The following is a 23,268-nucleotide window of genomic DNA, read 5'->3' as shown; positions in this document are numbered from 1 at the left end:
CATGTAGAAAAAGTCATAATACACAGGGTAGATGGAAAGTAACAATTTTATAAACGGAAGTGGAGATTAACAGGGAACAACAGATAACACAAACAGGCAGATGCACTCATAGATACTATAGGTAGAAGAGCAGGCATCTGGCCACATCATATAAAGTAAATCACAGTCTAATGCCTGTAAACCTAAGTTGTAGGGTCACAATTACTGTAATGGAATTCTCTATCTAGCTGTTACATTGAAGTTATTGGATATTGCGGAATTGCATAGTTTATCTTGTGAGATGCACTTCTTTTCAAATATAAATTTTGAAAATAGCTGTCTGCCCGAATATAGTTGCTTAATTTGGTGAGCTCACATCTCAACGCCAACCTGGAAATGTTGCGTGGTATATCTTGACATTTACATGAACATGTTTTTGTTAAGTAGAGATCACATTGAAAGTGATGTACAGTCAATGGAATAATACAAATAATAAAAACTGTGTTTATCAGTACATGCTGTGCTGAGACATATGTGTTGGTATTGGTGGTGGAACTGCATGTCTTGAACAGGCCATATTGATACTCTGTAGAGGTCAATAATCAATTATCAGGGATTGGCTTAGTATGTATACCACATGGTCTGCATCTGGTAGCATGGGTCTGGAGCTCACCCAGCTTTCCCACACTCCTCAACCAATAACAGCCCTGATTAGGACAATAGATAACATCAATGCTTTGTGTGTGACTGTCAATGTGACTGAGTGTGTGTGCGTGTGTGCGTGCGTGCGTGCGTGCACGACACAGAGTGAGAGAGAGACCATGCATGGGCTGTGGGTGGAGCAGCAGTCAGTGAGTTTAGAGGAGAATGTGTGTCATGGTTGGTATCGTGTGTGTGTGTGTGTGTGTGTGTGTGTGTGTGTGTGTGTGTGTGTGTGTGTGTGTGTGTGTGTGTGTGTGTGTGTGCGTGTGTGTGTGTGTGTGTGTGTGTGTGTGTGTGTGTGTGTGTGTGTGTGTGTGTGTGTGTGTGTGTGTGTGTGTGTGTGTGTGTGTGTGTGTGTGTGTGTGTGTGTGTGTGGCGGTGTGTGTGTTTGCTTAAGGTGTGTTGACTCTAATCTTTCACCTGGGAGCAGACTTACCCTCCAGACTGACACCTGCTTGCATCAGGCAGATAAGATAGGTTTCCCACGGCGCTACACAGCGAGGCCTTGCAACAGGCACAGGCCCATCCTATCATATAGATACTAACACTCACATCTTCAAAACAAATCTTAACCCTCACACGACTGTTGTGTCACTAAGTCAATAAATTCTCTAATATAATATAAGTGCATTCAAACTTTATTTTGTACACACCATTAGACTAAAGAACAGATAAATAAATGCAATGGCACACAGGGTGGAATATACTTTAACGAGAAAAGTAATTTAAATGTAAATCAAAACTAGTTTGAATACTATCCAAATTTAAATACATGCCAGTTTCATACATTATTTATGAAATGTGTACAGCCAATATTTTTTTTTTCTTGCTAAGAAATACAGAGGGACTGTTAACGATAATCACTTGTATTTAATAATGAAGAAGGACATGATGATTAAATGAATAAGCATTTTTTTTCTCCAGGCTGTGAGTGGGTGGGGGGGATCAGGATTCTCAGCATCATGCCTAGAGGATAATTTAGCGCGGCACACTTCCTTTGTCCCTGCGATGAAAGGGGAGAATGAAACAGGAGTGTGGGAAAGCCGAGGAGAGCCACGCCACACAGTCACACAGCCCGACAGGCAGTCAGGCAGCGGCCCGGCTCACCAGCTGTTTGATGAAACCAGAGCTGACCGAGCCGACGGCCCAACGTTAGCCTGGGGCTTAACATACAAAGCCCAAGACAGGCACGTTGGACACACACACAATGGCACATACACGTGTGTGCGCGCGGACGCTCATGTTCTTATTTTAATCGTACCTGTACTATATACATACATTATTACATGAGTATGCATTTAATGTTCTTTTATTGGGGTGCCAGTACATACAACATCAACATATTATCAATACATGCAAATTAATAAATAATAAAACATATCTTAATTAGAGCTACAAACTATAGACTGCAACTTCAATAAAACTATTATTGACCTATGAAGAGAATAGATTCTGAGATTTAGAGTACATGAATTGTGTGTGACAGAGTGTGACAGACAGACAGAGAGAGAAAGAGAGAGACAGACAGCAACACAATTAGACCCAAACAAATCATGAGAAAACTAAAAGATAATTACTTGACACATTGGAAAGAATTAACCAAATAACAGAGACCACTGGAATACTATTTGGGTCTAAACAGAGAGTAAATGCACAGTGGGAGAATACCTGATCACTGTGACTTACCCAAAATTAAGGAAAGCTTTGACTATTTTCAGACTCAGTGAGCATAGCCTTGCTATTGAGAGAAGCCGCTGTAGGCAGACCTGGCTCTCAAGATTAGACAAGCTATGTGCACACTGCCCACAAAATAAGGTGGAAACTGAGCTGCACTTGCCAAATGTATTACCGTATTAGAGACACATACTCCCTCAGATTACACAGACCTACAATGAATTTGAAAACAAATCAAATTTCGATAAACTCCCATATCTATAAGGTGAAATACCACTGTGTGCCTTCACAGCAGCAATATGTGTGACCTGTTGCCACAAGAAAAGGCAACCATGTATCCCATACATTTTAGAAACTTTAGGGTGTTTTCTATCCACAGGTATTAATTATATGCATATCCTAGCTTCTGAGTTTGATTAGTAGGCCGTTGAAAATGGGCACGAATTTTTTCCAAAATGCGCTGTGGCGCCCCCTATCCTAGGGTAACGTCAAGAGGTTAAGCCCTTTGAATTTAATTGGGAAGAGAGAGAGAGAGCTTGAGACTTCAGTGGCGAATAAATAATCAATATTACCAATATGCATTGTCAGTATCATTGTTTACTTTGGTATGATGTCCACTTGTGCACCCAGTTTAGGTTACATGTCAACAATATGAAAATACAATGTCTTCACACATTCACAACAAAATGTTTCAGTATTTTTTTATTTTACTAGGCAAGTCAGTTAAGAACAAATTCTTATTTACAATGACAGCCTAGGAACAGTGGGTTAACTGCTTTGTTCAGGGGCAGAATGACAGATTTTCACCACAGCTCGGGGATTCGATCTAGCAACCTTTCAGTTACGGGCCCAATGCTCTAATCACTAGGCTACCTGCCGCCCTAGTATGCATGATGATTCATCATGTGCAATCTGTTCCTTTATAAAAGGATTTCACTTAAACGTGATAATTCATCTCCAATACATATTTTGCATTTAGAATACAATTGATTCTATATTCATCATCAATATCTGAGTCGACTCCATAAGAGTCATATGCCACATGGCAGGAAGTTTAGATAGCAGAAAAAGTATTGCCTACGTCTACTCACAAAGCAGATTCATAGTAGTCTATTTTACAGACAGCTCCATACAGAGGACAACAAACTATAACGCTTGTCATATGACGTTTGCTATCCTTCTTAAAGGACCTAAGCAGATAGTACAATCAGAAACAGAGATTTCCTACAGGATGAAAGATGGTAAAAACCCATCCAGTTTGTGAGATAGAGAGTCTCTATGCGGTGGTTCTACCAAGGTCTCCAGACTGGTTCGTGGCCATTTGTGGCCTGCTTCACTGGGCCCTGGCTGTGGTTTTGGTGTTGGGAGGAGAGTGGAGAGGAGAGGCAGATGTCCTGGCCAGCTCTCTGGAGGTTCTGGAGCATCATGTCCTTCATGGAGCTGGAAGACAGGAAGTGCAGTGTCTCCCTCCAGCACTGGGAGTAGCCCTCACTGTGGGCCCTCTGAGGGACTGGGCTCTGAGGCTGCAGCTGCTGCTTCAGGAACCCCACCGTCATCTCCAGGATGTCAGCCTTCTCCAGCTTGGCATTGGGGTCCTGTTTGTGGAACTCCCTCTCCAGCAGGGTCTTGAGCTGCTCTATGCAGGTGTTGATGCGGTCTCTACGCATCTTCTCCACAACTGGTTTCCTTAGCTGATGAAGAAAAGAGGGCATTCAGTTAGTTATCTGTCCTTTAAGTTCAAATCATGGAGGAAAGGATTCCATATAAACAGAGTAACTCCAAATGTGATATAAACAATACTTACTTTATGTTTGTCTTTAGTAGAGAGCATGGTGTTATCAGAGTCTCTGGTGTAGGTAGGAGCCATTCTGTTAGAGAGAGAGTATACTTCTCTGAGGAAGGCGAGAGGTTTGTGAGCTGAGAGAGGAGCCCACTCCCCTATTTATAGGAGGCCATTAGCATTACAAAGCCATGTGTACCAGGCTGGATTAGCTTTCCCACACTCAGAGGCCAGTGGGCGAGGCGGACACAACAATTGGAGAGGCATCCATTATCTCATGGTTTACTGGCCTCAACAGAGGGAACGGTGCTGCAGATATCAGAGGCACAGACTGAACACGAGCAGGTCGTTACACTTTTATTACCTGGGAACATTCCTTATCAGGCAGATGGGGACTCGGTCAGACCGTAGACTTGATAAGAGACCTTAAAAGCATACAAAATGAGACACTGCACACTTCACATGGCAGATAGGCAGAGAATAATCACACTAAAGAGATTATTAACATAAAAAAGTAATTGTATGTAAAAAAAAAAAAGACATAAGGACATGTGCAAATAATGTTAGATAAAGAAAGCCAGATAGATGTCTTGTATTATCTTTCATGATCTTTGTAATGCTTCATCCCAGTTATCCTGACCCCCACACTTACAGTAACAGTTAGTATCATTAATATGTAGGACAAATGGATTATTCATCTAAACCATATTGGTCAGATCTCCCAATGGGGAAAGCACACTTCCAATCTGTCCCTCCAGATAACTAAACTGAGTGTGTGTGTGTGTGTGTGTGTGTGTGTGTGTGTGTGTGTGTGTGTGTGTGTGTGTGTGTGTGTGTGTCTGTGTGTGTGTATGTGTGTGACAGAGCGATAGGGGGAGGCAAGAGAGATGGAGAGAGATTATTCGTTCGTTTTAACTTTACATTAAATTCGTTCGAGGGCTAAAGTACGAAACTGATCTACCGACAGACGTTGCAGTAAACACCGAATGTAGACTATTACCCGGAAAGTGGGAAGTGAAAGGCAACCACACATTCGATTTCCTGCGGAGCAGCGCGTGGATCTAGCTTTATGAGTTATTTGACAAGCACCATGGGTGCAAAATGCATCTTTGATGTTTGTGGTAACGTGTGCCCGGCTACTCCTGTTTCCCCTCTATCTCACCATGTGGTGGACATCAAAGATCTGTCAAAGGAGACAGACTATTTTCCTCAAGGTAAATGGTGGGCTCGTGGGCAGTGTAGTTAGGCGCCAAGGTAGGTGTGATTAACCGGCACACTTTTGGGTGGCAGCATGTCACAGTCACACACTTATGTTCCTTCCAACAGTGTTAGTGGGACATGGCAAATGGGGGATGTCATCAAATATATGTCGCTGAAATGTTATTGCAGTCGTCGGCTATATGGTGGGCTGTGGAGTGTGGGAAAGCTGCAGGTGTTAAAAATCCACGCAATTAGGTAGGGATGCGCATAGTATAAATACAGACTCCACAGACTCATCACAAACTTCTTTGGATTGGGTTGCTGGGCTGTTGTAGCCTACATATAGCTTTGGGTGAGAGCTCGTTGAAGAATATCCACTCTAAATGTCCCAAGTTGGAACGCCTGTTTCCAACGGCCTGTTTCTAACGGCCATGGCTCCTTTTGCTGAAAGCAGTAGGCTTACTTCTGTTGAGAGCTCGCCCTGTTCATCCAGTAATAAGGTAAGTAGCGGAAAGCTCGGCATTTGACAAGCACAACACCATTTTTTTTATTTTTTCATTTTTTTTTTCTCAGTTGAATTATCACGAACAATAGCCTAATATTTTTTTCTTTATCCTTCCTTTAGTTACGGAAGCTCGTTGTGGAGAAAATTCGGAGAGACCGCATCAACAGCAGCATTGAGCAACTGAGAACACTTCTCCACAGAGGACAGATGTGTGGCCAGCAGCAGCAGCGCTTATCCAAACTGGAGAAAGCGGATATTTTGGAGTTGGCGGTGAGTTTCCTACAGAAGGAGACCAATGCGGACGTTTCGCCCACCTACTACCAGGGCTGCTCCCAGTGTCTGCAGGAGACCCTCCGCCCCCTGTCCCTTCACGCGCCCCTGCAGTCTGCAGAACAACAGGAGATCAAACGCTTTTACGTGCACCAGAAAACAGCCCTGTCCAGGAGCATGTCAAGTGAACAGCACGCGCGGTCTGCAGCCAAGCGGTCAACATCAAGGTCATCATCACCGCGGTCCCAAGGCTCTCTGTGGAGGCCATGGTAATAGTCTACTGACAACGATCACTGCATCACAAGACTAGGGAAGCGTACCTGAACATTTTGGATCATATTTGCTCCTCTCAACCCAACAACTAATGCTGTCGTTGATTTGTCTTATTTTGCCGTATAGGCTTTTTATTGTCAGTTGTTCAACATTTGCACATATCTTGTTTTGATGTACCCAGGAAATTATCTATAGTGTATGACGAACACTGCTTCAAAGCAATTTTATTATTATAGGGAGTAAGCTTCTCGAATTATTTTGCCTTTTGTAAAGGCGTTATATTCTGTTTTGTTGTATGATGTTACTTCTCTTTTCAAGTTCAGCAATGATTATTTTCACATCATGTTGTAATTGATACCACTTATTAAACATTCCTGATTATTTTCTACAAATTCTATCGGTTCTGTCTTCTATCTATTTCCCTCTTATCACACTGACTCAAGGTGCACTGAGCCAATTGTGGAATGACTTTCAACATAATTATCTAAGTAGGCTAACATTTATCAGTCTTAGCTAGCAATGGCATTAGTGACTTAGTTTAGAAAGACTGCTTTGTGTGGCGGGCAATTCTCGTTCAGCACCATGGACAATTCAAGAGCTTATCGCACACCAGGGGGCGCCACCAGATAAGTATTTTCAAAATGTTCTACACTTTTAGCTGTGGGTATTCACTTTTTGGGCTTAATCCGCACAAACTAAATGTGAAATGATCCCATTAATGGTCTGAGTGAGGAGATTAGTAAATAATAATGACAGGGAAAAAAGTGAAGAATCAATTAATTTGATTGCTTTTTTAGTTTATTAAAATTGACTCAACGTGAATAGACAAATAATAGTGATTTAACATCACAACCAGAACTTGGATAATTCTCCAAGACTTATGATACTCTAACAGAGTATAGGAAACACATTTACTGTCTTTATAAAAGACAACATCATTGTTTAAAATTAACAAGGGGTCTATGTGAGAGAATACACATTTATATGCAATATCTTCATTGCTGAAATTATCTGAATAACATTCACATGAAGCAAATTCTATAATTTTGATCTGACACAGATATATTACCCAGTTTGGGTGAAGTCTATTCACGGAGGAAGTTGAACAGACTGGTACATACTCAATAACTTTTCAATATTACCTTATCACTACAAAATGTAGTGGTAACATATAGACAATCACAAACAGATATAAAACCTATTTTGGGTTAAACATCCTCATGGAGGAACATTCAAGTTATTGTTGATCATGAATTAAAACATGATCAACATAATCAACACGTTTCATAAAACATAAATGGTTATTCTTTCAATTAACTCTTCTAAAATTGAGTTCATCGATTGGATCATTATCATAGAAAAAATATAAAAAGAGGTTCTCAGTCACAACAAGGCTTTTAAACCTCCTGCATAAGCAGAAAATGAGGAATATATATTCCTCTTCTCATTATTGTCCACAACATTAATCTTAGACCAACATGGTCCATTGTGTTTGTCTCAGAGTGGAGCTCCAGTCTGTAGGACTCTACCAGGGACCCCAGAGGACACAGTTGACTGGACTCTTCTCTTTGCTGATGCTGTGCTGGGTTGGGGGACTCAGCTGAGGGAGATCACTCTCCCTTCTGTTCTTATCAGAGGATGGCTGAAGTATCTGCAAGTGGCTCAGCAGTCTTCTCTAGGATGTGTCTTCACCTTATCTTTGGACAGGAAGTGCACAATCTCTTGGACACACTTGGAGCAGTGGAGGCTGCTGGGGGGAGGACGGCTCATAATAATTGCTGGAACGGCGCTAATGGAATGGCATCAAACACATTGAAACCATGTGTTTGATACCATTCCACCTATTCCGCTCCAGCCATTACCACAAGCCCGTCCTCCCCAATTAAGGTGCCACCAACTTCCTGTGACCTGGAGTAACCCTGGTGCTTAACATAAGGAGGAGCTCACTGGCTGGTACTGTTGTTGTCATCTCAGGAAGCAAACTGTCATCTCCAGGATGTCAGCTTTCTCCAGCTTGGAGTCAGACTGCTTGTTGAGGATCTCTGGATCCAGGAGAGACTTGAGCTGCTCAATGCTGCTGTTGATACGATCTCTGCGTAACTTCTCCACTGTCTTTCTGTCTTTCTTAGCTGCAAGAAGAGGATAATAATGAATAACCTTATTCTGAAATATGAAGTTATTGAAACAAATAAACCATTACAATTGATTTAATTTCCTTGAATTTAAATCTTCAATTTACCTTGTTTGTCAGAGTCAGATGCTCTTTAGAGTAGATCATTGCTGAAGTGATTGTAGGTGCCATGGCTGGATCTCTGTGCTGTAGAGGTCTCTGTGTAGAAAGTGAATCTGATTTCTAATGCCTTCATCTCTCCTATATATAGTCCCAAATCTGCATATGAAAGTGTGTGTCTTGGGCTTGTTGGAGTTTCTCACAGTCTGTAGCCAATGGGTGAGCTTGGGAGGACAATAAGGGATGTGGAGCTGCCACATGCTCAGTGTTCTTATTGCTGGGGGACAATGGTCACGTCTCAGGGGAACAGGTGGAGGGGTGGTGGGCGATGGAGAGTAACTCACAGAGCGCTGTGTGACTCTGGGAAAGTGGTGACCCCCAGATCTTCTGCCTGACGTTGGGATCAATGACACTGACAGAACACACGCTCATCATCACAATTTACACAGATCCTCTACATTAAAACTCTTGGTGCTACACAGGTCCTTTTGATTGTTGCGTTTGTTGTTGAATACCATTATTTTTGATACAGTACAGGTTCAGTCACATTTAAGCACTAGAAGATGGGTTTGACCTCTTTGATTGTGCTGTTATGAATGTGTTGTGCTCTCTTACAGATTCATTTCTAGGTAGGGCTGCTAATAAGATCCTGTTTGGATCACAGTTGACTGGCTGATGATGGTTATGTATTATACTCTCTTATGCTCCTTCTCTAAATTGGCTTCATTCCTTTTAGAAATTTGTGTCAAATACAAAACCTCCCAATTATTGCACTCAGTATGATCAATACGACATGAAATGAGTAACAAACTATAAAAAACGTGCACATTTATGTGGAGTCTAATTGATGAGTATTGAAGTGATTGATTATTGATGTTCTTCTTGAAGAGAAAGAGTTTTGTATCTACACACCTTCACTACTTCTGTATTCAGAGAATGGAGGGAATTCTCCTTCAGTGTTGTGAGTTCAGAGGTAGCAGATGTGTCCTCTGTCTTGGGGCTATTGGTTAGTGTGAGTAGAGAGCGGATCTGAGTTTCCCACACTGAGTCCTGTGTACTGTGATGAATGTACTACTAAAGCTGCTCAGTGGACTAGTAGTGACGGCCATTGGCTCTGTGTTGTCTATAGAAAGAGCCTGACATCACCAACCATCTGGATTCTGGAGGGAAAAACCAGGACTGGCTGATTCAGGTCCTGAACTCACAAGATGCTGATACACTGTTATAGAAACATCATTAAAATAATTATACAGAACATAGGAATATAATGCATAATACAAATGGCATTGAAAGTTATCGTAATTTATTTGTGGCTTATCTCTCATATTGAAACATAACCAGACACATATCCATATAATAATTGGGAAAGAAACATTTTCTACTCATGTATAGTTGCAGAGAATATGCTTACATAATATTTTTGATTTATTAATTGCATAAGCAAGAGTAATAAATAACCCCAAATACCCCCTCCCACCCATTCTATCCACTGAACAATACAAGTGTGCCTATTCCCCATTGAGACTCACAGGTGGTACTGATGAGGCTAAACTGAGACTCTGCTCTCCAGAGCACACTCTGCCCATTAAGATAACTTTTCCTAACCAATAGAAGTGTGTCTTGTTATATGCTAATTCATCTCTACACAGGCAGTTCCCATAAAGCCACTGCAGGTAAAGCCCATTCCTAAACTATTTTTCTTTTAAAAACTGATAAAGATACACTGTTAAAGATAATCAATGCAAACCTGTGTGCTTGTGTACACAAACAAATAGCGTGTTTTAACAATACCCAACATACAAACAGTATATGGATGGGGCCACAGTGTCTCCTGACCCCTCCTGTCTCAGCCTCCAGTATTTATGCTGCAGTAGTTTAACCTGTTAGGGCTAGGGGGCATTATTTACACGGCCGGATAAAAAACGTACCCGATTTAATCTGGTTATTACTACTGCCCAGAAACTAGAATATGCATATAATTATTGGCTTTGGATAGAAAACACCCTAAAGTTTCTAAAACTGTTTGAATGGTGTCTGTGAGTATAACAGAACTCATATGGCAGGCAAAAACCTGAGAAGATTCTGTACAGGAAGTGCCCTCTCTGACCATTCCTTGAGCTTCTTGACTCTTTTTATTGAAAACTTAGGATCTTTGCTGTAACGTGACACTTCCTACGGCTCCCATAGGCTCTCAGAACCCGGGAAAAAGCTGAATGATGTCAAGGCAGCCCCTGGCTGAAAAACATTAGCGCGTTTGGATAGTGGTCGGTCAGAGTACTATGAGACTCAGGCGCGTGCACGAGGCGACCCCATGTTTTTATTTTCTCTCTCTTTGTACTAAAACACAGATTCCCGGTCGGAATATTATCGCTTTTTTACGAGAAAAATGGCATAAAAATGGATTTTAAACAGCGGTTGACATGCTTCGAAGTACGGTAATGGAATATTTAGATTTTTTTGGTCACGAAACGCGTCGTGCGCGTCACCCTTCTTTACACTTCGGATAGTGTCTTGAACGCACGAACAAAACAGAGGATATTTGAACATAACTATGGATTATTTTGAACCAAACCAACATTTGTTATTGAAGTAGAAGTCCTGGGAGTGCATTCTGACGAAGAACAGCAAAGGTAATAACATTTTTCTTATAGTAAATCTGACTTTGGTGAGGGCTAAACTTGGTGGGTGTCTAAATAGCTAGCCCTGTGATGCCGGGCTATCTACTTAGAATATTGCAAAATGTGCTTTCACCGAAAAGCTATTTTAAAATCGGACATAGCGAGTGCATAGAGGAGTTCTGTATCTATAATTCTTAAAATAATTGTTATGTTTTTTGTGAACGTTTATCGTGAGTAATTTAGTAAATTCACCGGAAGTTTGCGGGGGGTATGCTAGTTCTGAACGTCACATGCTAATGTAAAAAGCTGTTTTTTGATATAAATATGAACTTGATTGAACAAAACATGCATGTATTGTATGACATAATGTCCTAGGTGTGTCATCTGATGAAGATCATCAAAGGTTAGTGCTGCATTTAGCTGTGGTTTTAGTTTATGTGACATTATATGCTTGCTTGAAAAATGGGTGTCTGATTATTTCTGGCTGGGTACTCTGCTGACATAATCTAATGTTTTGCTTTCGTTGTAAAGCCTTTTTGAAATCGGACAGTGTGGTTAGATTAACGAGAGTCTTGTCTTTAAAATGGTGTAAAATAGTCATATGTTTGAGAAATTGAAGTAATAGCATTTCTAAGGTATTTGAATAACGCGCCACAGGATTCCACTGGCTGTTACGTAGGTGGGACGATTTCGTCCCACCGACCCTAGAGAAGTTAAGTGTCGGGGGGCTAGGGTCAGTCTGTCACATCTGGAGTATTTCTCTTGTCTTTTCCGGTGTCCTGTGTGAATTTAAATATGCTCTCTAATTCTCTCTTTCTCTTTCTTTCTTTCTCTCTCTCGGAGGACCTGAGCCCTAGGACCATGCCTCAGGACTACCTGGCTTGATGACTCCTTGCTGTCCCCAGTTCACCTGGCCTGCTGGAACCCTGACCTATTCACCGGACGTGCTACCTGTCCCAGACCTGCTGTTTTCAACTCTCTAGAGACAGCAGGAGCGGTAGAGATACTCTCAAAGATCGGCTATGAAAAAGCCAACTGACACTTACTCTTGTGTTACTGACTTGTTGCACCCTCGACAACTACTATGATTATTATTATTTGACAATGCTGGTCATTTATGAACATTTGAACATCTAGGCCATGTGCTGTTATAATCTCCACCCGGCACAGCCAGAAGAGGACTGGCCACCCCTCATAGCCTGGTTCCTCTCTAGGTTTCTTCCTAGGTTTTGGCCTTTCTAGGGAGTTTTTCCTAGCCACCGTGCTTCTACACCTGCATTGCTTGCTGTTTGGGGTTTTAGGCTGGGTTTCTGTACAGCACTTTGTGATATAAGCTGATGTAAGAAGGGATATATAAATCAATTTAATTTTATTTGATTATATAGTATATTAGGAAAGTATTCAGACCTCTTGACTTTTTTCACATTTTGTTTCGTTACAGCCTTATTCTAAAAATGATTAAAATTGTTTATTTTCCTCATCAGTATACACACAATACCCCATAATGACAAAGCAAAAACAAGTTTTTATAATTTGTGCAAATGTATGAAAAAAATGAACGTAAATATCACATTTACATAAGTGTTCAGACCATTTACTCAGTACTTTTTTGAAGCAACTTTGGCAGCGATTACAGCAATAAGTCTTCTTGGGTGTGACGTTGCAAGCTTGGCACACCAGTATTTGGGGAGTTTCTCCTGTTCTTCTCTGCAGATCCTCTCAAGCTCTGTCAAGTTGGATGGGGAGCGTCGCTGTCACGCCCTGACCTTAGAGAGCCTTTTTATTCTCTATTTGGTTAGGTCAGGGTGTGGCTTGTGTGGGCATATCTATGTTTCTATTTCTTTTTTGGCCTAGTATGGTTTCCAATCAGAGGCAGCTGTTTATCGTTGTCTCTGATTGGGGATCATACTTAGGCAGCCGTTTTCCCACCTGTGTTTGTGGGTAATTATTATTTTCTGTGAGTGTTTGTGTGCACCACAGTTGCGCCACGTTTGATTTCTGTTTACCTGGTTTTTGTGAAAGGTTTCACTTCCATTAAAGATGTGGAATTACATGCACGCTGCGCCTTGGCTCATTTATGACAGGGAGTTTGAAGACAGTGATCGTGACAGTTGCTGCACAACTATTTTCAGGTCTCTCCAGAGATGTTTGATCGGGTTCAAGTCCGGGCTACGGCTGGGTGACTTGTGCCGAAGCCACTCTTGCGTTGTCTTGGCTGTGCGCTAATGGTTGTTGTCATGTTGGAAGGTGAACCTTCGCCCCAGTCTGAGCAGTCTGGAGCAGGTTTTCATCAAGGATCTCTCTGTACTTTGCTCCATCCATCTTTCCCTCGATCCTGACTAGTCTCCCAGTCCCTGCCGCTGAAAAACATCCCCACAGCATGATGCTGCCACCACCATGCTTCACCGTAGGGATGGTGCCCGGTTTCCTCCAGATGAGATGCTTGGCATTCAGGTCAAAGAGTTCAGTCTTGGTTTCATCAGACCAGAGAATCTTGTTTCTCATGGTCTGAGAGTCTTTAGGTGCCTCTTGGCAAACTCCAAGCGGGCTGTCATGTGCCTTTTACTGAGGAGTGGCTTCTGTCTGGTCACTTTACCATAAAAGCCTGATTGGTGGAGTGCTGCAGAGATTGTTGTCCTTCTGGAAGGTTCTTCCATCTCCACAGAGGAACTCTGGAGCTCTGACAGAGTGACCATTGGGTTCTTGGTCACTTCCCTGACCAATGCCCTTCTTCCTCGATTGCTCAGTTTGGCTGGGTGGCCAGCTCTAGGAAGAGTCTTGGTGGTTCCAAACTTCTTCCATTTAAGAATAATGGAGGCCACTGTGTTCTTGGGGACCTTCAATGCTGCAGCTATTTTTCGGTACTCTTCCTCAGATCTGTGCCTCAAAACAATTCTGTCCCGGAGCTCTACGGACAATTCCTTCGACCTCATGGCTTGGTTTTTGCTTTGACATGCACTGTCAACTGTGGGAACTTATAAGGACAAGGGTGTGCCTTACCAAATCATGTCCAATCTATTGAATTTACCACAGGTGGACTCCAATCAAGTTGTGGAAACAGCTCAAGGATGATCAATGGAAACAGGATGCACCTGAGCTCAATTTCAAGTCTCATAGCAACGAGTCTGAATACTTATTTAAATAAGGTATTTCTGTTTTTAAGGTTTTATAAATTAGCAACATTTTCTGAAAACCTATTTTCGCTTTGTCATTATAGGGTATTGTGTGTCGATTGATGAGTGGAAAAAAGAATTTAATACATTTTAGAATAAGGCTGTAAAGTAACAAAATGTGGAAAAAGGGAAGGGGTCTGAATACTTTCCGAATGCACTGTAAATACTGGACTAATTGCATTGATCTTGAAGAAGAAGTACTGCCCAAATGTGGCGCAAAAAAGCAAATTATCAAAATATGTCTTCAACCTTTATTTTGAAAATGTATATATTTTATCAGTTTTCCTGCAAGACACAAAATACAGAACATTTATAGGCTCATTAGCAATAGCTCCCTAGATTTCCCCAGTGAGACCTAGAACCCCGCTCTAATCTTTGACAGTCCAGGTTAGAGGTCGGAATCTATTGCCCCAAAGGGGCTCTGTGAGTGAGTTTTCCTGGGTTTCCCACACTCTCTCCGTTCACTGCTTTCAATGGAGGAAGAATAGAAGTGTGTCTTATTACACATCACATTATGCAGCCCAGCAGCCATACATTTTTAAACCACTAAAATGACAGCAGAAGTTTTCTTCCAACACCTGGAATCACTGATGAGCAAACAAAATTCTATTGCAATACATTCTGATATACTAAAAATACATGTATGTAAAACAGGTGTTTCAGTAAAAACAACATAGCCATTCTTCTGGGAACTCATATTATCAATTATCTCTTTCAAACTACATTACACTTTAGTGATATTATATGTCAAATAAACAGCCTGAATCTTTCATTCGTATTTTCGGACTATATCAAACCAATTCATGTGAAGTTATAATGTATGACTAGAAAAATATTTATCGTACTCTGTAGATTTTGAACAAAGCACAAAGAGGTGAACGATATATATATTTAGTGTGTTATTCTTTCTAGATAATTCTGTAGAATCTAAACTCATAGTAGGCTTTGTTTGATTCAGCTCCATATGGTCTAGCTAGTAGCTCTATGTGGAATTTGATAAATCAGTAATATAACTGTGATGGAAGGTTGTCAAGAGAAGAATAGACTAACAAACAACAAGATTTCATTTCATGATTTGTGTATTTATTGAGTAGCTCAATGAGTCTCATCATTGAAAACCTTAATTTAAGGTAAATATTTCAATAGAAATAAAGTGATTAAACATCACAACAAGAATTTGGATAAATCTCCAAAACATAAGATACTCTAACAGAGTATAGGATACACAGTTACTGTCTTTTGAAAATAAACAAGAGGTCTTACAATGAGAAAGAACAGTTTTCTCCCATCTGCAATGTGCACATTATTCAAATAATGTGAGCAACATTTTCACACATGAAGCCTTTGCACATAGTCTGATCTTCAAACAGATCAAATATTGCTTATCACAGAGTGACGATAACAGTGATGCTCTAGCTTAGGTTGATCTATATCAAACAGATAACTGACACATGCTTCACAGAAGATGCTCAATATAACGTCAACATGACGTTATCACTACACAAATGTAGCGGTAACAAGAAAACAAACAGTTGTTTTCTCTTATACGTTTTGACCTTTAAACAGATAGACAGTCACACATTTTTTTATGAAAAACGACACATTGTGGGTCAAAAGTCCTTATGAAAGATCATTCAGGTTATTGTTGATCTTGAATGAACACACGATCATCATAACTAACACGTTTCACAAAACATAAAGGTTATGATTTCAGAAATGCGGTTGAACTGAAATGAAAAGTCTCAATCACAGAAAGACTTGTAAAAACTCCTACATAAACAGAAGATAAAGAAGATCTATTCTCATCCATGACATTAACGTTAGACCAACATGGTCCATCAAGTTTGTCTGAGTGCAGCTTCTTCAGGACTCTACCAGGGCCTCCAGAGGGCGCTGTTGACTGGACTCTTCTCTTTGCTGATGCTGTGCTGGACTGGTGAGCTCAGCTGAGGCAGGTCACTCTCCCTTCTGTTCTTATCAAAGGATGGCTGGAGGCTCTGGAAGTGGCTCTGCTGTCTTCTCTGGGATGTGTCTTCACCTCATCCTTGGACAGGAAGTGCACAATCTCTTGGACACACCTGGAGTAACCCTGATTGACAGGTGCTTAGCATGAGGATGAGCTCACTGGCTGGTACTGTTGCTGTCGTCTCAGGAAGCAAACTGTCATCGCCAAGGTGTCTGCTTTCTCCATCTTGGAGTCAGGCTGATGGTTGAGGATCTCTGGACCCAGGAGAGACTTGAGCTGCTCAATGCTGCTGTTGATACGATCTCTGAATAACTTCTCCACCACTGGCTTTCTTAGCTGCAAGAAGAGAAGAGGAGAGTCATTAATAACCTTATTCTGATATATGGCATTATTGAAACAAATAAACCATCCATCAAAGAAGATAAATGTCCTTCAATTTGAATCTTCAATTTACCTTATCGGTCAGAGTCAGGTGCTCCTTGGAGTAGATCATTGCTGAAGTGATTGTAGGTGCCATGGCTGGATCTCTGTGCTGTAGAGGTCTCTGTGTAGAAAGTGAATCTGATTTCTAATGCCTTCATCTCTCCTATATATAGTCCCAAATCTGCATATGAATGTGTGTGTCTTGGGCTTGTTGGAGTTTCTCACAGTCTGTAGCCAATGGGTGAGCTTGGGAGGACAATAAGGGATGTGGAGCTGCCACATGCTCAGTGTTCTTATTGCTGGGGGACAATGGTCACGTCTCAGGGGAACAGGTGGAGGGGTGGGGGTGATGGAGAGTGACTCACAGAGCGCTGTGTGACTCTGGGAAAGTGGTGACCCCCAGATCTGCCGCTTGATGTTGGGATCAATGACACTGACAGAACACACACTCATCATCACAATTTACATGTGAGATTGACACAGAGCCTCTACATTAAAACTCTTGGTGTTACCCAAATCCTTTAGATTGCTGCATTTTGAAGGACAGTCTGCTATTTCCTTGATACAGTGCAGTTTGGTCACATTTAAGCACTTTAAACGATTTTAAACTGTGTTAATCTGATATGATGAATGACTTGAATTGTTTTACTTTATTTATAAACAGTATATCCATTTGGTAATTCCTTGTGATTTCAGTATGTAACTTTTTTAAATCCAGAAAAATAGAACAATTAGACAATAATAGGGCAAAGTAGGATGTCATGTGTTTTGCATGGAATGCTCTCCCTGTTTTGGGAGTCCAGATGCAGCAGATTGTGTCCTCTGTCTTGAGAGAGCTAGTCGAGTTTTCCACACTGCTGTGATCGATGCACTACAAAAGCGGCTCAGTGATCCATTAGTGATGGCAATTAGGTCTGTGTTGTACTATAGACAGAACTTGACTTCACAGACAATCTGGATTCTGGAGGGATACACCAGCACTGGCTGATTCAATGCCTAAACTCACAAGACACACTTTTAGAAAGAGATTGTTAGCAAATCAAAAGAGCATATGATTGTGTCTACTTTCGAACTAAAACCTTACATTTTTACTTTTTGTTTAATGACAAAATATTTTAAATTCCCTTGGGATTTGTGAGTGCTTTACTTCTGTCTACACAAATAAATGGGCTACACAAATAAATGGGCTACACAAATGTACTAATAAAGATTGTTTAATCATAGAGATAGAACAACTGAAAATGGCTATCTTAACTTTGGTAAACCTGAGGTTCCTTTATTTATTCTTTCTTTTATTACCCTCATAAAGTATGCCTTTTCCCCATTGAGACTCACAGGTGCTGGTGGGACTGACAAAACTAAACTATGACTGCTTTCCAGAGCTTTCTCACACTCTGCCCATTGAGAGAGCTTCTACTAAACAATAGAAGTGTGCCTTGTTAAATGTTAATGAATCTCTACACAAGCAGTTCATTAAAAGCCCCCTGTTTTTCAATTTTCGCCTAAATGACATACCCAAATCGAACTGCCTGTAGCTCAGGCCCTGAAGCAAGGATATGCATATTCTTGGTACCATTTGAAAGGAAACACTTTGGAGTTTGTGGAAATGTGAATTGAATGTAGGAGAATATAACACAATAGATCTGGTAGAAGAAAATTCAAAGAAAAAACCAACCGGTCTTTTTCTACCGCCATCTTTGAAATGCAAGAGAAAGGCCATAGTTATAGCCGTCACTCTGGTTGTAATTCCGATAGTCTCCACAAGATGGCAAGTGTATGTGCAAAGTTTCAGATGGATAACTTAAAAAATGGGTACATTTGGGCAAATCGTGAAGAAGACATTCGCATTTTAATTCCATTTTTCTGCAAAAATGTCATCAAATCTGTTTACTTGGACTTTGATTTAGCTTTCCAAGTATTAGTAGCCATATTATAAGTTCAACATTTGCAAAACAACCGTTTTTCATAACTTCATAACTCTGAATATCCTTATAATTTGTGTCCAAAATGAAAAGGCATGCTGTCATACAAGGTTAGTAGCTACATTTTACGACATATACATGGTGAAATCAATTTGTACTATACTGTAGGTTTCATGGATAGTCCCTTAAAGCCCAGCTCATTGGCTATCTAGCTAGCTTTGTTTGACCCCGATTGGTGCTTATTTGACAAAGATACAGTCGTTCAAGTGATGGCCGCCCGGCGTGCCATTAAGGCATCGCTCTCTGACCAAATATGGTGTCCTATAGGATATACTACACCCCTAATGAAATAGTGAAGCCTTGTTACCTTCTAGGTTCTCTGAGGAATACATACGAACGTGAAAAAATGGCAGCAGTTTTACGGGCGCCCAACCAATTGTGCTATTATGTGGTTTTTTTCGCGTTATTTGTAACTTATTTTGTTCATAATGTTTCTGCAACCGTATCTTACGTAAAAAAGAGCTTCTGGAGATCAGGACAGCGATCACTCACCTCGGATTAGACAAAGATTTTTTCTACAACAAGGAGGACGCAGAGGACATTCTCCAAACACCCCACAGGGCCGACATCCCCGTTATTTGCAAGAGGAAGCGACGCAGGTACAGAGGACAAAGAGCCGAATGCCTTGCCAGGACCCAGAGAAGGCTAGTGGGAAAGCTGCCATTACAGTCAATACTACTCGCCAACGTGAAATCATTGGACAGTAAATTAGACGAGGTACGATCACGAATATCCTACCAACGGGACATCAAAAACTGTAATATCCTATGTTTCATGGAATCGTGGCTGAATGACGACATAGATATTCAGATAGCGGGATATACACTGCACCGGCAAGATAGAACAGCACACTCCAGTAAGACGTGGGGGGGTGGTCTGTGTATATTTGTAAACAACAGCTGGTGCACGAAATCTAAGGAAGTCTCTAGATTTTTCTTGCCTAAAGTAGAGTATATTGTGATAAATTGCAGGCCACAATACCTGCCTAGAGAGTTTTCAGCTATAATTTTCGTGGCTGTTTATTTACCACCACAGACAGATGCTGGCACTAAGACCGCACTCAGTCAGCTGTATAAGGAAATAAGCAAACAGGAAACCACTCACCCAGAGGCGGCGCTCCTAGAGGCCGGAGACTTTAATAAACGGAAACTGAAATCAGTTATACCAAATTTCTATCAACATGTTAAATGTGCAACCAGACGGAAAAAAATTCTAGATCACCTGTACTCCACACACAGAGACGCGTACAAAGCTACCACTCGCCCTCCATTTGGTAAATCCGACCACAACTCTATCCTCCTGATTCCTGCTTACAAGCTAAAATTAAAGCAGGAAGCACCAGTGACTCGGTCTATAAAAAAGTGATTAGATGAAGCAGATGCTAAACTACAGGACTGTTTTGCTATCACAGACTGGAACATGTTCCGGGATTCTTCCGATGGCATTGAGGAGTACACCACATTAGTCACTGGCTTTATCAATAAGTGCAACGATGACGTCGTCCCCACAGTGACTGTACGTACATACCCCAACCAGAAGCCATGGATTACAGGCAACATTCGTACTGAGCTAAAGGGTAGAGCTGCCGCTTTCAAGGTGCGGGACTCTAACCCGGAAGCTTACAAGAAATCCTGCTATGCCCTGTGACGAACCACGAAACAGGCAAAGACTCAATACAGGGCTAAGATTCAATCTTACTACACCGGCTCCGACGCTCGTCTTATGTGGCAGGGCTTGCAAACTATTACAGACTACAAAGGGAAGCGCAGCCGCGAGCTGCCCAGTGACACGAGCCTAACAGACGAGCTAAATCACTTCTATGCTCGCTTCGAGGCAAGCAACACTGAGGCATGCATGAGAGCATCAGCTGTTCCGGACAACTGTGTGATCACGCTCTCCGTAGCCGACGTGAGTAAGACCTTTAAACAGGTCAACATACACAAGGCTGCGGTGCCAGACGGGTTACCAGGACATGTGCTGAACAACTGGCAGGTGTCTTCACTGACATTTTCAACATGTCCCTGATTGAGTCTGTAATACCAACATGTTTCAAGCAGACCACCATAGTCCCTGTGCCCAAGAACACTAAGGCAACCTGCCTAAATGACTACAGACCTGTAGCACTCACGTCCATAGCCATGAAGAGCTTTGAAAGGTTGGTCATGGCTTACATCAACACCATTATCCCAGACCCACTCCAATTTGCAAACCACCCCAACAGATCCACAGATGATGCAATCTCTATTGCACTCATTTTACATTTTAGTCATTTAGCAGACACTCTTATCCAGAGCAACTTACAGTAGTGAGTGCATACATTTCAGAAATGTTTTCTCCGTACTGGTCCCCCGTGGGAATCGAACCCACAACCCTGGCGTTGCCAACACCATGCTCTACCAGCTGGGCCACACGGGACCACTCCACATTGCCCTTTCCCACCTGGACAAAAGGAACACTTATGTGAGAATGATATTCAATGACTACAGCTCAGCGTTCCACACCATAGTACTGTCAAAGCTCATCACTAAACTAAGGATCCTGGGACTAAACACCTCCCTCTGCAACTGGATCCTGGACTTCCTGACGGGCCTCCCCCAGGTGGTGAGTGTAGGTAGCAACACATCTGCCACACTGATCCTCAACACTGGAACTCCCCAGGGGTGCGTGCTCAGCCCCCTCCTGTACTCCCTGTTTACCCACGACTGCATGGCCAGGCACGACTCCAACACCATCATTAAGTTTGCAGACGACACAACAGTGGTAGACCTGATCACCAACAACGACGAGACAGCCTATAGGGAGGAGGTCACAGACCTGGCCGGGTGGTGCCAGAATAACAACGTATCCTTCAATGTAACCAAGACTAAGGAGATGATTGTTGACTACAGGAAAAGGAGGACCGAGCACGCCCCCATTCTCATCGACAGGGCTGTAGTGGAGCAGGTTGAGAGCTTCAAGTTCCTTGGTGTCCACATCATCAACAGACTAGAATGGTCCAAACACACCAAGACAGTCATGAAGAGGGCACGACAAAGCCTATTCCCCCTCAGGAAACTAAAAAGATTTGGCATGGGTCCTGAGATCCTCAAAAGGTTCTACAGCTGCAACATCGAGAGCATCCTGACTGGTTGCTTCACTGCCTGGTACGGCAATTGCTCGGCCTCTGACCACAAGGCACTACAGAGGGTAGTGCGTACGGCCCAGTACATCACTGGGACTAAACTGCCTGCCATCTAGGACCTCTACACCAGGTGGTGTCAGAGGAAGACCCCAGCCACCCCAATCATAGACTGTTCCCTCTACTACCGCATGGCAAGCGGTACCGGAGTGTCAAGTCTAGGACAAAAAGGCTTCTCAACAGTTTTTACCCCCAAGCCATAAGACTCCTGAACAGGTAATCAAATGGCTACCCAGACTATTTGCATTGTGTGCCCCCCAACCCCTCTTTTTACGCTGCTCCTACTCTCTGTTTATCATATATGCATAGTCACTTTAACCTGTTAGGGCTAGGGGGCAGTATTGACACGGCTGGATAAAAAAACGTACCCGATTTAATCTGGTTACTACTCCTGCCCAGTAACTAGAATATGCATATAATTATTGGCTTTGGATAGAAAACACCCTAAAGTTTCTAAAACTGTTTGAATGGTGTCTGTGACTATAACAGAACTCATATGGCAGGCCAAAACCTGAGAAGATTCCATGCAGGAAGTAGCCTGTCTGACAAGTTGTGTTTCATCTGGGCTCTTTTTATTGAATATTTAGGATCTTTGCAATAACGTGACACTTCCTACGGCTCCCATAGGCTCTCAGAGCCCGGGAAAAAGCTGAAGGATATCGAGGCAGGCTCTGGCTGGAACACATTATCGCGTTTAGGGTGTTTTCTATCCAAAGCCAATAATTATATGCATATTCTAGTTACTGGGCAGGAGTAGTAACCAGATTAAATCGGATACGTTTATTATCCGGCCGTGTAAATACTGCCCCCTATCCCCAACAGGATATATCAAACCTATCGTGAAGAAAAAAGTGTTTTGTTAGGAGCTCTCCTCAAACAATAGAATGGCATTTTTTCACAGTAATAGCTACTGTAAATTGGACAGTGCAACTATATTAACAAGAATTTAAGCTTTCAGCCGATATAAGACACTTATATGTACCGACATTTGTTGTTTCTCTAAAATCGGCGATCTTGACATAATCCGCTGCATGATTTACAACTGTCCCGTTGACGGAACGCCGATCTTTAAGAAGTTTTAAGTCCCTGGTGGCAAAGCTCATTACTGAAATATTGTTCTTAAGAAACAGATAAAAACTCACTGTTACATAGTATCAATTAAAGTTGGATGTGTGTTTGTGTACACAAACAAATTCCATATTTTCAACCCTGCCCCACATATAAACCATTTAGAAAATGTGTTTAAATGCATTATGCCACTGGTTGTGTACATAAGCCTTATTGACCGCAAGGCACTAGTAGAGAGGGTAGTGCG

General features: G+C 41.9%; 1 protein-coding gene, 1 non-coding gene and 1 pseudogene across 3 annotated transcripts; all 3 read right to left on the bottom strand.

Moving 5' to 3' along the window:
• Positions 1-3,042: 3,042 nt before the first annotated feature.
• Positions 3,043-4,270, bottom strand: LOC106582965 (transcription factor HES-5-like). Its single transcript, XM_014166613.2, has 2 exons — positions 4,160-4,270; positions 3,043-4,046 (listed from the first exon to the last, which is right to left on the bottom strand). Exons 1-2 carry the CDS (start codon positions 4,220-4,222, stop codon positions 3,645-3,647), a joined length of 465 nt encoding a protein of 154 aa, XP_014022088.1. The 5' UTR covers positions 4,223-4,270; the 3' UTR covers positions 3,043-3,644.
• Positions 4,271-15,465: 11,195 nt separating this feature from the next.
• Positions 15,466-16,927, bottom strand: LOC106582969 (transcription factor HES-5-like; annotated as a pseudogene). The gene is made up of 2 exons (XR_014382150.1): positions 16,825-16,927; positions 15,466-16,706 (listed from the first exon to the last, which is right to left on the bottom strand). The product of XR_014382150.1 is annotated as a transcription factor HES-5-like (transcript).
• Positions 16,928-21,116: 4,189 nt separating this feature from the next.
• On the bottom strand, positions 21,117-21,192 carry trnaa-ggc (transfer RNA alanine (anticodon GGC)). The gene has a single exon. It is a non-coding gene; the product is annotated as a tRNA-Ala (tRNA).
• Positions 21,193-23,268: the final 2,076 nt, after the last annotated feature.

This window comes from Salmo salar, chromosome 22, assembly GCF_965601325.2.
Source record: "Salmo salar chromosome 22, fSalSal1, whole genome shotgun sequence".
Taxonomy (NCBI): domain Eukaryota; kingdom Metazoa; phylum Chordata; class Actinopteri; order Salmoniformes; family Salmonidae; genus Salmo; species Salmo salar.
This window is presented reverse-complemented; position numbering and strand designations above follow the sequence as displayed.